Source organism: Piliocolobus tephrosceles, chromosome 3 (genome assembly GCF_002776525.5).
Source record: "Piliocolobus tephrosceles isolate RC106 chromosome 3, ASM277652v3, whole genome shotgun sequence".
NCBI classification, from domain to species: Eukaryota; Metazoa; Chordata; class Mammalia; order Primates; family Cercopithecidae; genus Piliocolobus; species Piliocolobus tephrosceles.
In genome coordinates, this window is record NC_045436.1 from 148435913 (window position 1) to 148453735 (window position 17823).

Here is a 17823-nt window from a genome sequence, read left to right on the forward strand (position 1 = left end):
GATACAAGGATGGAGTTTGGCAGAGACGTCTGCAGTCCTGCACTTAGGGTAATGAAAGCCACAAACATAAAGAAGTGTTCAGGGGGCAGAGAAACCCTTACACCATAGGGAATGAAACAACTGGGAAAGGAAAAAAAAAAGAAAGCCTGTTGAGCTCATAAAGGAGATAATTAGCCCAAGCTCCCACCTCCAGTTTACTTTTGTTTTGGTAAACCAAGAAACACCTCTCAGAAATGGAGCTCCATTTCACTCTTGCCATCTAGAGATTTTAAAAAATCTCAGTGGTTCACGCCTGTAATCCCAGCACTTTGGGAGGCTGAAGTGGGCGGATCACGAGGTCAGGAGATCGAGACCATCCTGGCTAACACAGTGAAACCTCATCTCTAATAAAAATACAAATTAGCCGGGCGTGGTGGCGGGCGCCTGTAGTCCCAGCTACTCGGGAGGCTGAGGCAGGAGAATGGCGTGAACCCGGGAGGTGGAGCTTGCAGTGAGCCAAGATCACACCACTGCACTCCAGCCTGGGCGACAGAGCAAGACTCTGTCGCAAAAAAAAAAAAAAACCAAAACAACCAAAACTGTCTTTTTCCAGTGAAGGTGAAATAGTTCGGAGCAACGCATTTTAAGGACATAATTGGGCTCTGTCATCTCTGTAACTTGCAACCCTAACTTCCCTTTGGAAGTTGCGCAATGCTATTTTGAAATGGTTTCAAAAGCTATTTAGACCTGAAGCTGGCTCTTTGGTCTGTGTGCCCAACTTCATTCCGCACTGGCTTTGGGCCAAACACTAAAGTGGCCTTCACTGGACTCAAGCAGGAGGTGGCCGACAGCTCTGCTTCTCAACAAGAATCTACACAAGGGAGCCAGGTGGGAAAACCAGATTCTCCAATACTGTTCTCTATCCTGATGACCTTGAGCATGAGCATGACGGTGTTGGAAGGGCCTCGCCTCTCCAGTATTCTTTCTCCTCCAATTAATCTGAGCAGTCACCATGCTTTGTGTGCCTGGAGAAATCTATAGAAGAAGTGATGTTATTTTAAACATTAATTGTTATCTGCCTAAGAGTGCAAATCTTGCTTTCAACGGTTGAGTTACTCTACACAAATATGCTTGTAGCAAGAATGGAACAAAGGGGTAACCCAGGGGAATGACATGCAAATAGCCTCCCAGAGCCATGTGGTTTTTAAACACAAAGGTTAGGAATTTGAACTTAGTAGTCTTAAAATAGACAAGCACAGAAGGGGACATGACAGAACTGCTTGCCCATAGTTCAAATACTTGACTGTTTCAATGCAGCATACTATATTAGAATTATCTGCGTAAACATGTACTTCTCTTGCTAGGCTATATTTTAGATCAGGACTGCATGTTTATTGCCAGTACCCAGAAAAATGCCTGGCTCCTCACAGGGTCCAACATGACCCAATCAGTAAACACCTAAATGAAAGCACAAATAGCTTTGAAGACATAGTCTTTTAGGATCCAGAAATCATAAATATGACTGAGATGCAGGCCATCCTTTCAAAAATCCCTTCAAAATAGGACACACACATTCATTTAATCACTTAAAGCATTTGTTTTTAAAACCACATGGGATTCCAATGTCATTGAAATAGCAACATTTTCTCTTACTAGCATCATGATTGAAGGAAATCAATGAGATATATAAATGAGAAGTACTCCCAATGTTCCCCAATGAAAGAGGTACAGCTGCTATTTCAGAGACCACAAAGAGGAAAAGTAAAAATAGTTATTTCCTCCTGCAAGTCTGTCTCCTACACTTAACTTGGGGCCTGTTCTTTCCAAGGCATCAAGAAAAAATGGACTGCCCGTTCTACACTCAAATCAACAGGCTTCCCCAAATAAGTTCAGCAATTAGAAGGCAGAGTGGGCTGCTGTGACAGCTCTCAGTCCTGATCACAGGCCAGTGAGCACACCTCATGCCCCCGCAAAGCATTTTCCCAGCATCTGCATGCCATGTACTTCTGTCTTGCTTGTCCCCATTCATCCCCTTCAGGCTTCAAGGCAAAGCAACATATGAACATAAGCCTGCCTTCTTTCATACAAAGTATTTTTCCCCTGTCTGAGATGTTAGATTTTAAAAGAGGGTGACCTGGCCGGGCGCGGTGGTTCACACCTGCAATCCCAGCACTTTGGGAGGCTGAGGTGGATCACCTGAGGTCAAGAGTTTGAGACCAGTATGGGCAACATGGCAAAACCCTGTCTCTACTAAAAATCCAAAAAATTAGCTGGGTGTGGTGGTGCATGCCTGTAGTTCAAGCTACTTAGTAGGCTGAGGCAAGAGAATCACTTGAACCTGGGAGATGGAGGTGGCAGTGAGCCTAGATGGTGCCATTGCACTCCAGCCTGGGCTACAAGAGCGAAACTCCGTCCAAAAAAAAAAAAAAGAGGGTGACCTAAGAATTCTGCCAAAGAGAATTCCCAATGATTTACTGTTACTATAATTGCTGTCTACGGATTTTCATATAATGTAGAGACCTGTAGGATGAAATGACCTCATAGACCATTTAGTAAAATATCTTATTTTTTTGAGACAGGGTCTCGCTCTGTCCCCCAGGCTGGAGTACGGTGGCGCATCACAGCTAACTGCAGCCTCGACCTCCCAGGCTCAAGTGATCCTCCTACCTCAGCCTCCCAAGTAGCTGGGACCACAGGAACACACCACCATACTCAGCTAATTGTTTGACTTTTTGTAGAGATGAGGTCTCACTATGTTGCCCAGGCTGTTATTAAACTCCTGGGTCCCATCTCAGCCTCCCAAAAGGCTGGGATTACAGGTGTCAGCCACCATACCTGGCCAATATCTTCATTTTAAAAATGACAAAATTATCACCCAAAGTCAACAGTTTACTTTAGGGTTCACTCTTTGTGTTGGGTTTGGAAAAATGTATAATGACATGTATCCATCACTACGGTATCAGAGTATTTTTATTGCCCTAAAAATCCTCTGTGCTTGGCCTATTCATCCCTCCCTCCCAATCCCTGATCTTTTTCCTGTCTCCATAGTTTGGGTGATAATGATGTGTGTGGGTTAATCAATTATACCAAATGTATCACTCTGGTGAGGGTTGTTGACATAGAGGCAAGCAACATATGTGTGGGGGTAGGGGGGCTTATGGAATTTCTCTATACCCTCCTCTCAATTTTGCTTTGAAATTAAAACCGCCCTCTAAAAAATCTTTTTAAAAAATGATGAAAATTGCCAGGCGCGGTGGCTCACGCCTGTAATCCCAGCTCTCAGGGAGGCAGAGGCGGGAGGACAGCTTGAGCCCAGGAGTTCAAGACCTGCCTGGGTAATATAGCGAGACCCCGTTCTCCACAAAAAGGAAAAAAAAAAAAAAAAACGAAAATTGAGACTCTGAGAGGTGACCAAGGTCACAGAGCTGGTTCAAGGGCCAAGATTAAAACCCAGTGGCCTTATTGCCAGCTTTATGTGCCAGGTGGGCTACCCTACATCCCGTAACAGGAAGAAGCTGAGAAATACCTAATGAACAGCCGTGGTGAGCTATTTCTTAGAAATACAGGTGACAAATAGAGTTCAGGTGCATCCCCTCTAGGTCCAGTGAAATCATCTGCTCATGTGAGTGGCAGAGGAGTGCGATGCATTCTAAAGTTTCCATCTTGGCTTCTGTTTTCATCATCTCCCCTTGCTTCCCCCACCCCCACTTGCCAGCACCTCCACATTTCTGTCCGTGCTGTGCTCTGTGCTTGGAAGGCTTTCTCTCCCATCTTCAGCTGCTCCTCATCCCTAAGGGTGAAGCATCTCATTCAGCACCTCATCTATGAGGTTTTCTTTGGGCAGCATGAATCCCTCCCTCAGATTTCTGAACGCTGAATACTTGTAAAAAACATTATGATAGAATTTGTAAGTACTGCTGTTACTTATTAGCTCTCCAATTAGACTGAGTTCCATCATAGCAGGATTGGGTCATAATCAACTTTGTATTTCCAGACACAAACTCCATGAGAGGGTGAAGGGTATGTGCTCAAAAAAAAAAAAAAAAAAAAAATGCAGACAGAACACAGATCTAACATTTCTTTTCTCCACAGTATAGTTTGACACTAGAAAACATTATAAAATAAACATAAATATGGCTTCTACAATGAAGCAGTTTGTAGGATATATTGAATATTATAGATTTAAGAGTTCTGGTAGGACATAAGCTACATGTGACTAAAATAGAAAAACAGTTATAATACTATCATATAGTATTGTCATTTTTCATTGTTCTGAAACTGTTCATAACCATTTAGGTTGACTGTAATCATAATAATGGCAATCATTTCCTTTAAAAATCAGAAATAATGTAAAGTATATAAAGTACATAAAGGAAGTTTGGTCCTAGCTTATGGGTGCCCAACTGGAGTCATTTTGGCGGGCTGTAAAACCACGAATTATGAGAAGATAGAAGGTACAGATTAAATAATAAATCTATTTATTATTAGAAATTGGCTTATAGGAAATCTATCATATAAATCTAGTTTTAGATTTTAAACCACACAAGAACAAGAGAAAAAAATCAGCGTCAAGTAAATAGTTCTTGCTTATAGGTCTTGCTGCCTCCAAACCAGGAATTACATTAAATTGTGCTAATGCAAAAAAAAAAAAAACAGAAAAATATGCTACTTTCAAGTTTCAAGTAAACAACTGTTTGGTTTTTCAAGATTTAAAAAGATAAAATGAGTTTCAACACATTACCCAAAGACAGTGAAGCTGTTTTTTCCTAGCACATGTATGATGTACTAATGTGCTATGTGCATTATTAGAACTAAAAAAAATTTAGGTCAAAAAAAGTATCTTTTTAAAGCATCTTTTGCTCTACTTCATAGGTTTCTGCAAATTATATTTTCCTCAAACATGAACACAACATTTGATCTATTCATTTATTTTACTTTATAAGGAACTGATAGAAATATAAATGTACATATGCCTAAAAAGTGGCTATCCTACATATGACAGCCCAGAATTTACTAACTCCATACGTTTTCTGGATATTTCAAGCACACATTAAAACAATTACAGAGAGGACATACATTTATGATTTATGCAAATTAAGGCACATCAATTACAATCTATTTTTTTAAGTTAGTTTAAGAATCATTTATAAAAATTCAAAATATGTCCAAACTCAATTTTTTTTTTTTTTTTTGAGGCGGAGTCTCGCTCTGTCGCCTGGGCTGGAGTGCAGTGGCCCGGTCTCAGCTCACTGCAAGCTCCGCCTCCCGGATTTACGCCATTCTCCTGCCTCAGCCTCCCGAGTAGCTGGGACTACAGGCGCCCGCCACCTTGCCCGGCTAGTTTTTTTTTTGTATTTTTAGTAGAGACGAGGTTTCACCGTGTTAGCCAGGATGGTCTCGATCTCCTGACCTCGTGATCCGCCTGTCTCGGCCTCCCAAAGTGCTGGGATTACAGGCTTGAGCCACCGTGCCTGGCCCAAACTCAACTTTTTAGTAGGAATGTTAGTTTGTTGGGTTTGGCCATCTTTTCTTTTTTCACCTTGAAGGTCAAACATGAAACAATGAGGAATGTAGGTCTTTGTAAAACACATAAATACCTATAACATTTTGAATCATTTGGCCCTTAAAAATATTGCTTAACAAGTTAAACTCAGCTTAATTGTAGGCAAATGCAAGTATACCGAAGACTGGACTATTTTAGTCTGCTTTTGGCTGCAGATTGTACTTCTGTGGCTGGAAAAAATGTTCTTCAATAGCACTGACCAGTTCATTCAGTTCCTTCTTCAATTGCTCAGGATCACTGGAAAATAAGGGGGAAAAAATCCAGGTCAAGGGATTATTCCAAAGCACAATTTAAATGCTCCCCCCACACCGATCAAGTGACACGAAAATATAACCTTAAGAAGAGGACTAAATAGGAAAAAACAGAACTCCAGAGACTTAAGCATGGAACACATTTGTTGACTTAGACAAAACACCCCATGAGACAATATGCATTATTATCCCCAAAGATTTTTCCAAGGTCTGAACTACAAACAAAGTTATCCTTTGCTCTTCTCATAAGAATTTGTAAGAAACACAATTTTTGGCCTAGCATCCCTAAAAGATCTGTAATATTTGTACCTAAGGGTGTAGAGAAAACTTTCATGATGTCAGTTGCCATTAAATCCTGCTAAACTTTTACAAACATCTGTGTTAACTCCTCAGTCTCCCAGAACACAGACATTCATGATGATATCTGCCCTCAAACTACTGGCATCTAAGCTACAGCTTTGTCTATAAGGCCTTCCTAGAGTGAACAGTGATGGGGAGCCTCCAGGTGGGTTTGAGGAGTCAAACACCAAGAAATCAGACCCTGTGGTCATATCATAAAGAATCTATTTCTTGAACCAAACAGTCACAACTAAAGTATAAACAAGAATCTGGAGAGACAAATTCCTCCAAGAAATCAAGTTTTCAGGGCTGCGGGAAACATTCATTCATACATAAACATTTGAAAGGTAAGTGACAGATAAAACTGACTTGCAGTTACAGAGGTTTCCAGCATCTTCAGTAGCCTAGTGTGAGTACTCTAAGTACTTAACACCAAAAAGTTAAATTTAAAAAACTAAATCCTTTGTACTTTCCATTACTTCACACTCTTCATACCATCTTTAACATATGCAGAGTTTAATAGAAATCCCTACGATTAGTTAAAATCATTTCAACATTGTAATAGCTAAACAGCATTTTAACAGCTAAAGCAATCCATTTCATTGGAGGCATTAATTCTAGCTCTATACTTACTAGCTCTGTGCCCTTGGGCAAGTGGCTTGGCCTCTCTAAGGCCCAGATTCCTCATTTGTAAAATTGGGATAAAGACTTTACCTTCTCAAGAGAGTTGCTGTACAGATTGCGATAAATTATATAAAGCAACTAGCACTGAACCCAGCCCAAAGACCTCAATAAATGTAGCTATCATTATAATTATTTTTATCCCTACTGGCAACATATAAAGTAATTATGCTTTTTAAGTACATATGAATTATATTAGTTTTCTTTTCCTTCTCTATAAATGTGCTTTGAAGAAAATAACAGTTCTCAGGAAAGCATGCAAGCTAATTATTTTTTAAAAGTATACTTAAAACTAAAACTCATGAAATTACTGATTACTAATTTAGTATTCAAGTTTATTTCTTAATCATGACATGAGTGAACATTAAGATTCATGTATATACTGATATAATGTTTTTGATATTGTATTTTATGTGTGAAAAAGAAACCAGTACCACAGTGTAAAATTCAGTGGTACAATTCTTAAAACAAAAGTTTTGTGTTACTATTCTCCATCCTAATCAATAACTGTTCCATTTGTTAAATCAATGTTTGAAAACATTTCATAACATCTTTAACAGGACACATCCTATAATCATTTAAGCCAGGGATTTCTGTTTCTGAAAAGTCTAAATCTAGATGGATCTCTTTATCGGAATGTTTAGGAAAGTATCATGTATAATTAGGCATTTATTTTTCTCTAATCATGAAAAACCATTTAAGCTAAACGACAAGTAAATATAATGCAGTGTTCTTGATCTGATTATAAATACAGAGAAAACAGCTATTTTGGGGACTTTTGGGAATGTCTGAATTTATGTGTCAATTTGGCTAGGATAGTGTCTCCAGTTATTCAAACACTAATGTTGTGATGCTGTGAAGGTATCTTGTAGGTGTGATTAATATCTATAATCAGTTGATTTTAAGTAAAGGAGATTATCCTAGACAATGTGGATGGGCTAGATTCTATCTGAAAGGCATTGGGAATGGAACTGAGGTTTTCCTGAAGAATTCCACCTGTAGATGGTAACTTTAACCCATGCCTGAGAGTTCCAGGCTCCCTTTCTGGACAGCCTCTGGATTTCAGACTTGCGGAGCCAGCCCCCAAAATCAATTGCACAAGTTGATTCCTTGCAAGCAATGTCTTAATAGATAACATTCTACTGCTTCTGTTGGTCTACTGGAACCCTACCTAGTACCATCATTATCTGTTTGCCTTAATATTAAGAGAGTGTTCTTAAGAGATGCATACTGAAATATTAGGAGTGAAGTATCATGAAGTCTTATGATGTGTCATGAAATATCACAGAGTCTTTCAAATGGTACAGAAAAATCTCAAATACATAACATATATGGTGAGAGAGCAAATATTGCAAAATGTTAGCAATTGCTGAGTCTGGATTGGGGTCAAGAAACTGTGGTTCATGTAGTTTTACTGGAACACAGCCAGGCCCATTCTTTTATGCATATGGCTGCTTTCTGACTACATTAGCAGAGCTGGCCATGTCTGCAAATCCTAAAATATTTACTACTGGCTCTTTACATAAAAAGTTTGGTCTAAGTGAAGGGTACGTGGGTATTCACTGCATTCTTATTCCAACATTTCTGTAGGTTTGAAACTGTTCAAAATAAAAAGTTGGACAAAACTAAAGACATCTCCCCCAACAAAAAAATATTTTTAAAGGAGCACATACTTGAATAGGATTTTCCATCTTAGTTGAAATTCTATAATTGAAATCCATGACATAAGGCATATTCATAATATTTAAGCTTTTCAGGAAAGAAGGAAATCTTAGTCAAGACTAAGGCTCACGCCTGTAATCCCAACACCTTGGGAGGCTGAGGCTGGAGAATCACTTGAGGCCAGGAGTTTGAGACCAGCCTGGCCAACATGATGAAACCTTGTATCTACTAAAAAAATAAAAATAAAAATAAATTAGCTGGGTGTGGTGGTGCATATCTGTAATCTTATCAGGAGGCTGAGGAACAAGAATCGCTTGAACCCCAGAGGTGGAGTTTGCAGTGAGCCAAGATTCCACCACTGCACTCCAGCCTGGGCAACAGGGAGAGACCCTGTCTCAAAAAAAAAAAAAAAAAAAAAACAAAAAAAACTTTATTGCTGTTGTACGTTAGGTATGCTGGTGCCTTGCTTAAGCTGTGACCACATATCCATCGACTGACATAGCGCTGAATATCCCATTTAATAAATGGAAACAATGTTTCAATGAATATAATAAAAGGACAAATTTTCAAGGTTTTTTCACGAATTTATAAGCTAATATTTGAATTTAAGTCCACTCAATAAGCCATGTGAAAAATGTTAATACCATAAAGCCTTAAACATTTAAATAGTGTTATTATTACAAAGGAAAGCTTTCCAAAATATAAGATATATTTTCATCAGATAATGAAAAGGAGAGGACAAGATATAGAAAAAACAGATCCTTAAGTTGAACTGTTTAGTTGGACTGTCCATTTCCTTTTAAAAGAACGAAACATAGAAACAAGAAAACACTAAATAAGAAAGAATTACAAAAAAAAATGATTACCAAAAACTATATGCAATATAGCAGCAAAGAGCTTACTACCTAATGCACACGAAAACAAGGTTCTTGCATAATATTACAATAAAATATTGGTAATCCAGAATTGTTAGCAAATGAGCTTTTATATGTTCACTTAATAGTTGAGTTTTTGCACTTTAAGCCCAGAAAGGTTTTGAATGGGAATCCATAGTGAAAAGATATTACACAGTCCCATGACTTCTTAAATATCTCTTTATTGAACATCTTGACATTTGAGAGCCATAAGCATATGCGCCTGTGTTGGACTGGAGCTGTATTCTGGGCTCATTTGGCTGTAGAATGCAGTTTCCTTCATGATAAACTCATGTAATAGGGAGTTTTCTAAGTCCTTGTGTCCATGTTTTATAGTTTTGTTTTGTTTTAATATTTCCTTTCTTGCTATCAGCAGTCACTTCTCCTTGCCTAAGAAAAGTTTGCTATAATTTCCCATTCCTCTAATTTGCTACATTTAATCTGCTACTAGCTTGGCAATTTAAGATGCTCAGGAATTTTCATCTGCTTTTATTCGCATAAAATTCAAGTTTGATTCACCAGGCTGGAAAAACTCTTCTACGAGCAAAGCTTCGGTTTGTCTATGTTGTCACAATTACCTAGACGGGTGCTATTTACTACAGTGGCCATTAGCCACATGTGGCTATCAAGAACTTGAAATGTGGCCAGTGCCACTGAGGAACTGAATTTTTTATTTTATGAAGTTGAGTTAATTGAGTTCAAGTTTTAAAACTGATACTTGATTCAGTTATTAGAAAACAAGTATGTTTGGAATAATCTGCATATTAAAATCTACTTTGTCTACTCTAAATTTTATTAACTCTACAGATCAAGTATTTCTGATAAAAACGGAGCATTCGAATTGAGATATGCTCTAAGTGTAAAATTACTGAATCAATTTTGAGGACTTTCTTCCAAAGGAAAAAAAAGAATGTAAAACATCTCATTAACAATATTTACCCTGATTACATGTTGTAATAATTTTTGGATATACTAGGTTACCTAAAATATATTATTGAAATTAATTTCACCTGTTTCTTTTTACGCTTTTAAAGGGTGACAAGTAGAAAATCAAAATTGCACCTGTGGATTGCATTTTAGTTCTGTCGGACAACACAGACTTAATTCACCTTTTACAAAAACTTCTCCTGATTTTCAAGTGTATTCTGAATAGGGAAATGCTGGTTAACTGCACATTGGATAGGCATGAAATACCACACTGACACACACTAAGGACATGCACTGAGCTTGTTAAGGTGCAAAATGTTAAGTTGTTACAGAGTGACCAATTCAAACACTTTATCGAGGCCACAGAAACTTGAACCTGAAGCTACCAGCCGATCAGCTCTTTGGCAGCAAGGGCTCTCTCTGACGAGGCTCTCGGCACCCCCGCCAGAACCCAGCACAGACCTGTGTACAATGGGTAAAGATACTTCTTGAATGCATGTGGAATGGATTATAATTTATTTTATCAGAGACATGGGAAGACTGAAGTTTGAGAAAAAGAGAAAATCTCATTGGTGTTAGCCACCAATTGAAAAGCATTTAGAAAAAGGCACTTTTACTACTATACTGAAATGAGGATAAAATTTTCCCATACAAAGAAATTTAGGACAAAAGTAAAAAAGTAAAAAGTAAGCTTTTCCCTGGATGCTCACACCGACTGTTAATATCATAATATTAGGGCAGGTTCTGAAACAGGATTTCTAATTAAATTACCTATTAGGAAGATGGAACATTTTACTTGGCATTTGAATAGAACCAGTTAGGAAGTCTGGGGGATAAAAATCATACCAGCTACCATCCACATCATACCTGTTTCCAGGTGGGGCACACAGCTCTGCATAATACTTGATTTTGGGCTCTGTCCCACTGGTGCGCATAGTGGCCACGCCTCCATTAGCAAAGGTGAAGGTGATCATTTGGCTGCTTTTACTAGTGGGAAGAACCTAGGAATTAATGCACACATTATAAATTTAAATAGTAACATTCTGGCCTAACCAGTATCTTCCCTTGCATAAGTAAGAAAATAAATGCCAAACATTTCTTTTCTATTGGTTAGAAAAGAAAAACATTTTGGAGGAAATCAGAAAATGTACTCCACATGAATGAAATACTAAATGATGGTAATTTACGAAAATGTGGTCTACTAAATGGAATACTATTCAGCCTTAAAAGAGAAGAAAACCCTGTCATTTGCAACAATATGGATGAACCTGGAAGATATTATGGTGAGTGAAATAAGCCAGGCACAGAAAAACAAATACTGCATGATCTCACCTATATGTGGAATCCAAAAAGGGTGAACTCACAGAAGCAGAGAGCAGAATAGTGGTTACCAGGGACTGACTGGGGGAGGTGGGTGAGGGTAAGGGAGGGGGAGTCTGGGGAGATGCTGGTCAAAGGGCATAAAGTTTCAGTTAGACAGAAGAAAAGTTCAAGAGATCTATTGTACAATACAGTGACTGTAGTTAATAATGATGCACTATATACCTGAAAATTGCTAAGAGAGTAGATTTTAAGTGTTCTCACTACAAATACAGGATAAGTTTGTGAGGTAATATATTCTAATTAAATTGATTTAGCCATCACAATGTACGCATTATTTTAAAACATCAGATTGTACCATAAATGTATACAATTTTTATTTGTGATTTAACATAACTAAATTAATTTTAAATAAAGAAAATTAAGTAACTTTGTGTATTAGCTTTTACTTCCCTAGTTCTATTGAAGTTATTAAAGTTTTATTAAAACATATCATTTCATAAGATATTGACTTAAATAGATTAATATACTACAAAAACAAAAACCCAAAATAGATCATAGTTACTGTTACAAAGTGAATCTTTGCAAAGAAAATTCCATGAGGAGCTTTTTTTTTTTTTAAATAAAGCTTTCAGGCTGGGCGTGGTGGCTCATGTCTGTAATACCAGCAACGTGGCAAAATCCGGTCTCTACTAAAAATACAAAAATTAGCCAGGCATGGTGGCAGGCGCCTAATCTCAGCTACTCAGGAAGCTGAGGCAGGAGAATCACTTGAACCCGGGAGGCGGAGGTTGCAGTGAGCCGAGATTGCGCCATTGCCCTCCAGCCTGAGTAACAGAGGAAACTATGTCGAAAAAGAAAAAGGAAAGAAAAGGAAAAAAAAAACCTTCTATAAGAAAATAAATGCCATATAAACTTATTGGTTAGAAAAGAAAATGGTCTCCAGGAAATGGTTTATTTATATTTGATAGGTCCCAAAACTCCATTAAAACTACAGAAGTACTTTCAATAGCAGAAACACATGGGCAAAGAGACAAAGAGGAGGTAGCAGCTGATGGGGCTGCCAACCCAGCGCACAAGTCAGAAAACAGATGGAGGCACAGAACTGGTCTCGTGGGACCCAGAGAAGGAAATCTGAGTACTTGCAGAAGGAGACATGGGTGAGAACCAAGGCGAGGCGCTCTACAAAATCCTGGCCAAGCTCAAGAACCAGAGGCACCAGGTAGTGGGAAAGGCAGATGTGAGGCAGGGCCGGAAAGCAGGAACAGCGTCTGAAAGAAGCTCTCAGACTCTAGTTCCTTGCCCTGAGCCCACACTGGCACAGAACCACCTCTTCTCTATGTCTGCAGGAGATGGTTTAAATTCTCTGGAGATTAAACCAGAAACATTCAGGAGTTGGGGAACCTGGGCAGGGCATGATGAAAACAGAGGGATCAAGTAGAAGCCCTCAGGCTGACACCCCCAGCTCCGTCCCAGTCATGCCTCCAGGGCCTTGGCATCTCATCTTATAATCCTTGGGTAGGTGATTAAAGTCTCATTAAATCAAACAGGGGGATCCCCTTATAAAGTTAACCTGCTACCAATATCCTCTGAGTGAAGTATGTCATTTGATCTGCATATGTACACAGAGCTTCCAATCAGTTCCAATCAGACTTTTCGGGAAAGACATCAAATAAAAGACAAAGTCCAAAACAAACAGAATAAAAAGAACTTGATGGAAATAAAGAGAATGTAGGGGAAAAAGACGATGTATATTTTTAAAAAACTATAATTAGGTCTATAAACCTTAGAGAGGTAAGATGTTGTTTACATTAAAAAAAAAAAATCACCCTGGGCAACACAGCAAGATCCTGTCTCTACTAAACTAAAAACCTTAGCCAGGCATGGTGGCACACACCTGTAGTCCCAGGTACTCAGGAGGCTGAAGCAGGAGGATCGCATGAGCCCAGGAGATCAAGGCTGCAGTGAGCTATGATCACGCGATTGCACTCCAGCTTGGGTGGAAGAGTAAGACCTGTTTCAATAGGACACTATTTTTAATAAATTAGAGAGTTATAACTGAAATAGCCAACAGAGGCACTGAAAGCTAAAGCTAAGGAAATCTCCCCCCCAAAAAAAAGAAGAAAGAAAGAAACAAGAAAAGTAGAACATCAGTCTTCGAGAGCCAGCATCTAAGAACTTTTCGAGAAACGAAAAACTGAAAATGCAGGGGAGGTGGTTATTTGAAAAAGCAACCAATTAGCTCCCTTTCTTGACACATAATCTAGAAAACTTCTCAGAAATAAAATAAATGATTCTACAGACCAAGTATGCAGAAACATGAATAAAAAGGGACCCATGCTATAGCATATCACTGTGAAATTTTAGAACCTAAAGCTTAGAGAAAAGTTCCTAAAATCTTCCCAGAGGAAAAAGCAAATAAAACAAGTTACATGGAAAGGACTAAATAAGTATGGCATCAATAATCTTACATGCAGCATACAGTAGGCCTTAACTATCTGCTGAAAAAGGAAGGACGGTAGGCTCAACAGCAATGCTGGAAGCCCAACAATAATGGAGCAATGCTTTCAAAACTGTGAGTCAATGAAGTGTGAGGATAGAATAAGACATTTTCAGACCTAAATGCCACCAAAAACTTACTATCCAACCACTTGTTCTCGGAAAGCTATTAGAAGATGTGATCTAGGAAAATATATATAGAAAGAGGAAGCCATGAGGTCTAGGAGCAAGGGACTCAACCCTGGAGAAGGGCATTCCCAGGATGACAGCTGTGCATGCAACCTAGAAAACAGCTAGCCCAGCTAGGTGGAGGAACCAGGAGGGTGGCCATTGGACATGGACCAGGAAAACCCTACTGAGAGGCATTTGAAAGATTTGGGAAAAATTACTGACAGGTACATAGAAATCCAGGCAAATGGAAGAACAAAGCAACTATTACTACATGAATTAAGGCAGGTGCAGTAGCTTACGCCTGTAATCCCAGTACTTTGGGAGGCTGAGGCAAGAGGATCACTTGAGACCTGCCTGGGGAAACACAGGGAGAGACTTATCTCTCCAAAAAAAAAAAAAAAAAAAAAAAAAGCTGGGCATGATGGCATACCCTTGGTTCTAGCTACTCAGGAGGGTGAGGTGTGAGGATCACTTGAGCCTGGGAGGTCAAGGCTACAGGGAGCTGTGTTCATGCCATTCACTCCAGCCTAAGTGACTAAGTGACACAGCAAGACCCTGTCTCCGAGGGAAAAAAAAGGTACAGGAAATACAATTCTCTATACAAATTAGGGAAACCTAATCAAAATACACTACTTAGCTAGCAGGCAATGGCAGTTACTAGTCATACTAACAAAAGCATGGCATCTGATTTAACCAAAAGGTGTGGCATAAACGTACTGTGAGGATGGGGAGAAGACGATTATTAAATGTAGAAACTATAAGAACTAAATCTTTATCTCAAAAATAGAAAATCAACAAATTATAACACTGGTATATCAAAACATCACTATACGAACACAGGATTTACAAATCTGGTCTTGGTGGCATGGCAATGAGGTGGCAGGGGTGGGACTGCCATGTTTCATCATAAGCATTTTCATATTATTTCTATTTTTAAAATATGCTGTGTGCAGATGAAAATGAAAAACAGAACAAAGTAAATATCAAAGAACGTGCTTAACATCTCATAAGAATATTCTTAACTTTCTTCCCCCAACCCCCTGACATAGTTACCAACACTCTTCTGCTACCTTCGGGTCTTCTTTTGTCTCCAGTGTAGGATCTGCATGGTGTGAAGAATGCAAACCCAGGCGTTACAGCCAACAGCTCCCACACACTCAGAGAACAGAGTAAACTAACTAGAAAACAAAGAGTGGTTCTCAAAATGAGGACCAGTTGCATCAGTACCACCTAGGACCTTGTTAGAAATGAACATTTTTGGCTCCTACCCCAGACCTACTGAATCAGAAAGTGCAGGTGTGGGCTCCAGCACTCTTGTTTTCGCCAGCCTTCTTGGTTACTGACGCTCCTGCAAGGGCGAGAACTTCTGACAGGGAGAGAATGCTGGATCCTGAGACAGAAAACCCAGATTCTCCCTGGACTACCACCAACCAAGCTCTGTGACCACAGACGGGTTCCACACTGCTGAGCACTTATTGCTTATTGCCTAAGGTGCTAAATGACCACGAAGGTTTTGATGACTAGTTCCTCTTTTTTTTTTGAGATGAAGTCTTGCTTTGTCACCCAGGCTAGAGTGCAGTGGTGCAATCTCAGCTCACTGCAACCTCTGCCTCCTGGGTTCAAGCAGCTCTCCTGCTTCACCCTCCTGAGTAGCTGGGATTATAGGTATATGTCACCACATCCGGCTAAGTTTTGTAGTTTTAGTAGAAATGGGGTTTCACCATGCTGGCCAGGCTGGTCTTGAACTACTGACCTCAAGTGATCCACCTGCCTCAGCCTCCCAAAGTGCTGGGATTACAGGTGTGAGCCACCGCTCCCGGCCTAGTAGAATCTCTTTTAGTTCTAGCCTGTGGTTTTTAACTTACCACGCCCGGCTAATTTTTGTATTTTTTAATAGAGACTGGGTTTTGCCATGTTGGCCAGCCTGGTCTCGAACTCCTGATCCCCAAGTGATTTGCCCACCTCAACCTCCCAAAGTGGTGGGATTACAGGCATGAGCCACCATACCCGGCTTCCATATATTTTTTATAGCTTATTTATAACCACACCTAAGTGCCTAAAATCAGTTTCAGTTAATTGTATGATTAAACAATTTGTTCAAATTATTTTAAAAGGTAAATAGAAAAGAGGTTGGTTGAGAAGAGAAGACATTACTTACAGCTTTCTTATCAGGCTGGCTATCATCATAGCCAGTTGTAAGGTCCCTAATGGCAGAAATTTCAAATTTGCCACAAGCTTTTGGATAATTATTTTTTCCATCGTAGTTTCTGAGGTTTTCAAACAATTTCTTAATGGTGTCTTGATCATGGCAGATAAAATAGGAAGCTTTAGTAATATGGTAGCCATACCTATCAAACAAATACAAAGTCATGCATATGAGGAACAAATACTTTTGTAGGGTGGACACAGAACATGTACCAACCAGTGTACTCTAAAATAAACATGGCTGGGCATGGTGGCTCACGCCTGTAATCCCAGCACTATGTGAGGCCAAGGCAGGCGAATCACCTGAGGTCAGGAGTTTGAGACCAGCCTGGCCAACATGGTGAAACCTCGTCTCTACTAAAAATACAAAACTTCGCCGGGTATGCTGGCAGGCACCTGTAGTCACAGCTACTCTGGAGGCTGAGGCAGGAGAATCGCTTGAACCCAGAAGGTGGAGGATTCAGTGAGCCAAGATTGTACCATTGCACTCCAGCCTGGGCAACGAGAGACTCCGTCTCAAAAGAATAAAATAAAAATAAAAATAAAAATAAAATAAAATAAAAAATAATAAAATAAACGTAATAGCCAAAGCTGACTCCAAAGGAATAATTTCTAAAAGACCATTAAAAAAGAGGGCCAGGCCAGGCACAGTGGCTCATGCCTGTAAACCCAGCACTTTGGGAGGCTGAGATGGGTGGATCACCTGAGGTTAGGAGTTCGAAACCAGCCTGGCCAACATGGTGAAACCCCCAGCTACTAAAAATACAAAAATTAGCTAGGTGTGGGGACGCCTGTAATCCCAGCTACTCAGGAGGTTGAGGTAGGAGAATTGCTTGAACCCGGGAAGCAGAGGTTGCAGTAAGCCGAGATCATGCCACTGCACTCCAGCCTGGGTGACAGAGCAAGACCCCATCTCAAAAAAAAAAAAAGAGAGGTCCAACAATCTACCCCAGGGATCACCAAATGACTGCCTGGTCTTCCATCTGCATTTGCACAGACAGCCATGTCACACCCATCACTTTCTGTACTATCTCTGGATGCTTATGCACTACACAGACAAGGCAGAATTGAGTAATTGCTACAAAAAATAAATAGATGTACTATGAAGACATTTAATCTTTTTTGACATTGGACACTTAAAACCACATTCTTTCATGTTGCCATTTGTTAAGAATTAATGCAATCAGGAATAGTAATTCCTAAGTGGTTAAGTATTAAAAGGAAAAGGTGATCTCTTTAGTTTTTTTTTTTTTTTTTTTTTTTTTGAAAGAGTTTAGCTCTTGTTGCCCAGGCTGTAGTGCAATGGTGTGAT

The 17823-nt window shown here is 39.5% G+C and overlaps 1 protein-coding gene across 1 annotated transcript in view; it reads right to left on the minus strand.

The window, feature by feature from the left end:
• Positions 1 to 5466: 5466 nt before the first annotated feature.
• The window catches only part of PGM2 (phosphoglucomutase 2), a 35018-nt gene continuing 22661 nt past the window's right edge, over positions 5467 to 17823 (minus strand). Inside the window, exons 12-14 of the mRNA XM_023224505.1 lie at positions 16465 to 16654; positions 11184 to 11317; positions 5467 to 5779 (exon numbers count right to left, since the gene is read on the minus strand). Of these exons, the coding sequence (XP_023080273.1) occupies positions 5677 to 5779; positions 11184 to 11317; positions 16465 to 16654 (427 nt within the window). The 3' untranslated portion in view covers positions 5467 to 5676. The remainder of the gene's footprint in view (positions 5780 to 11183; positions 11318 to 16464; positions 16655 to 17823) is intronic.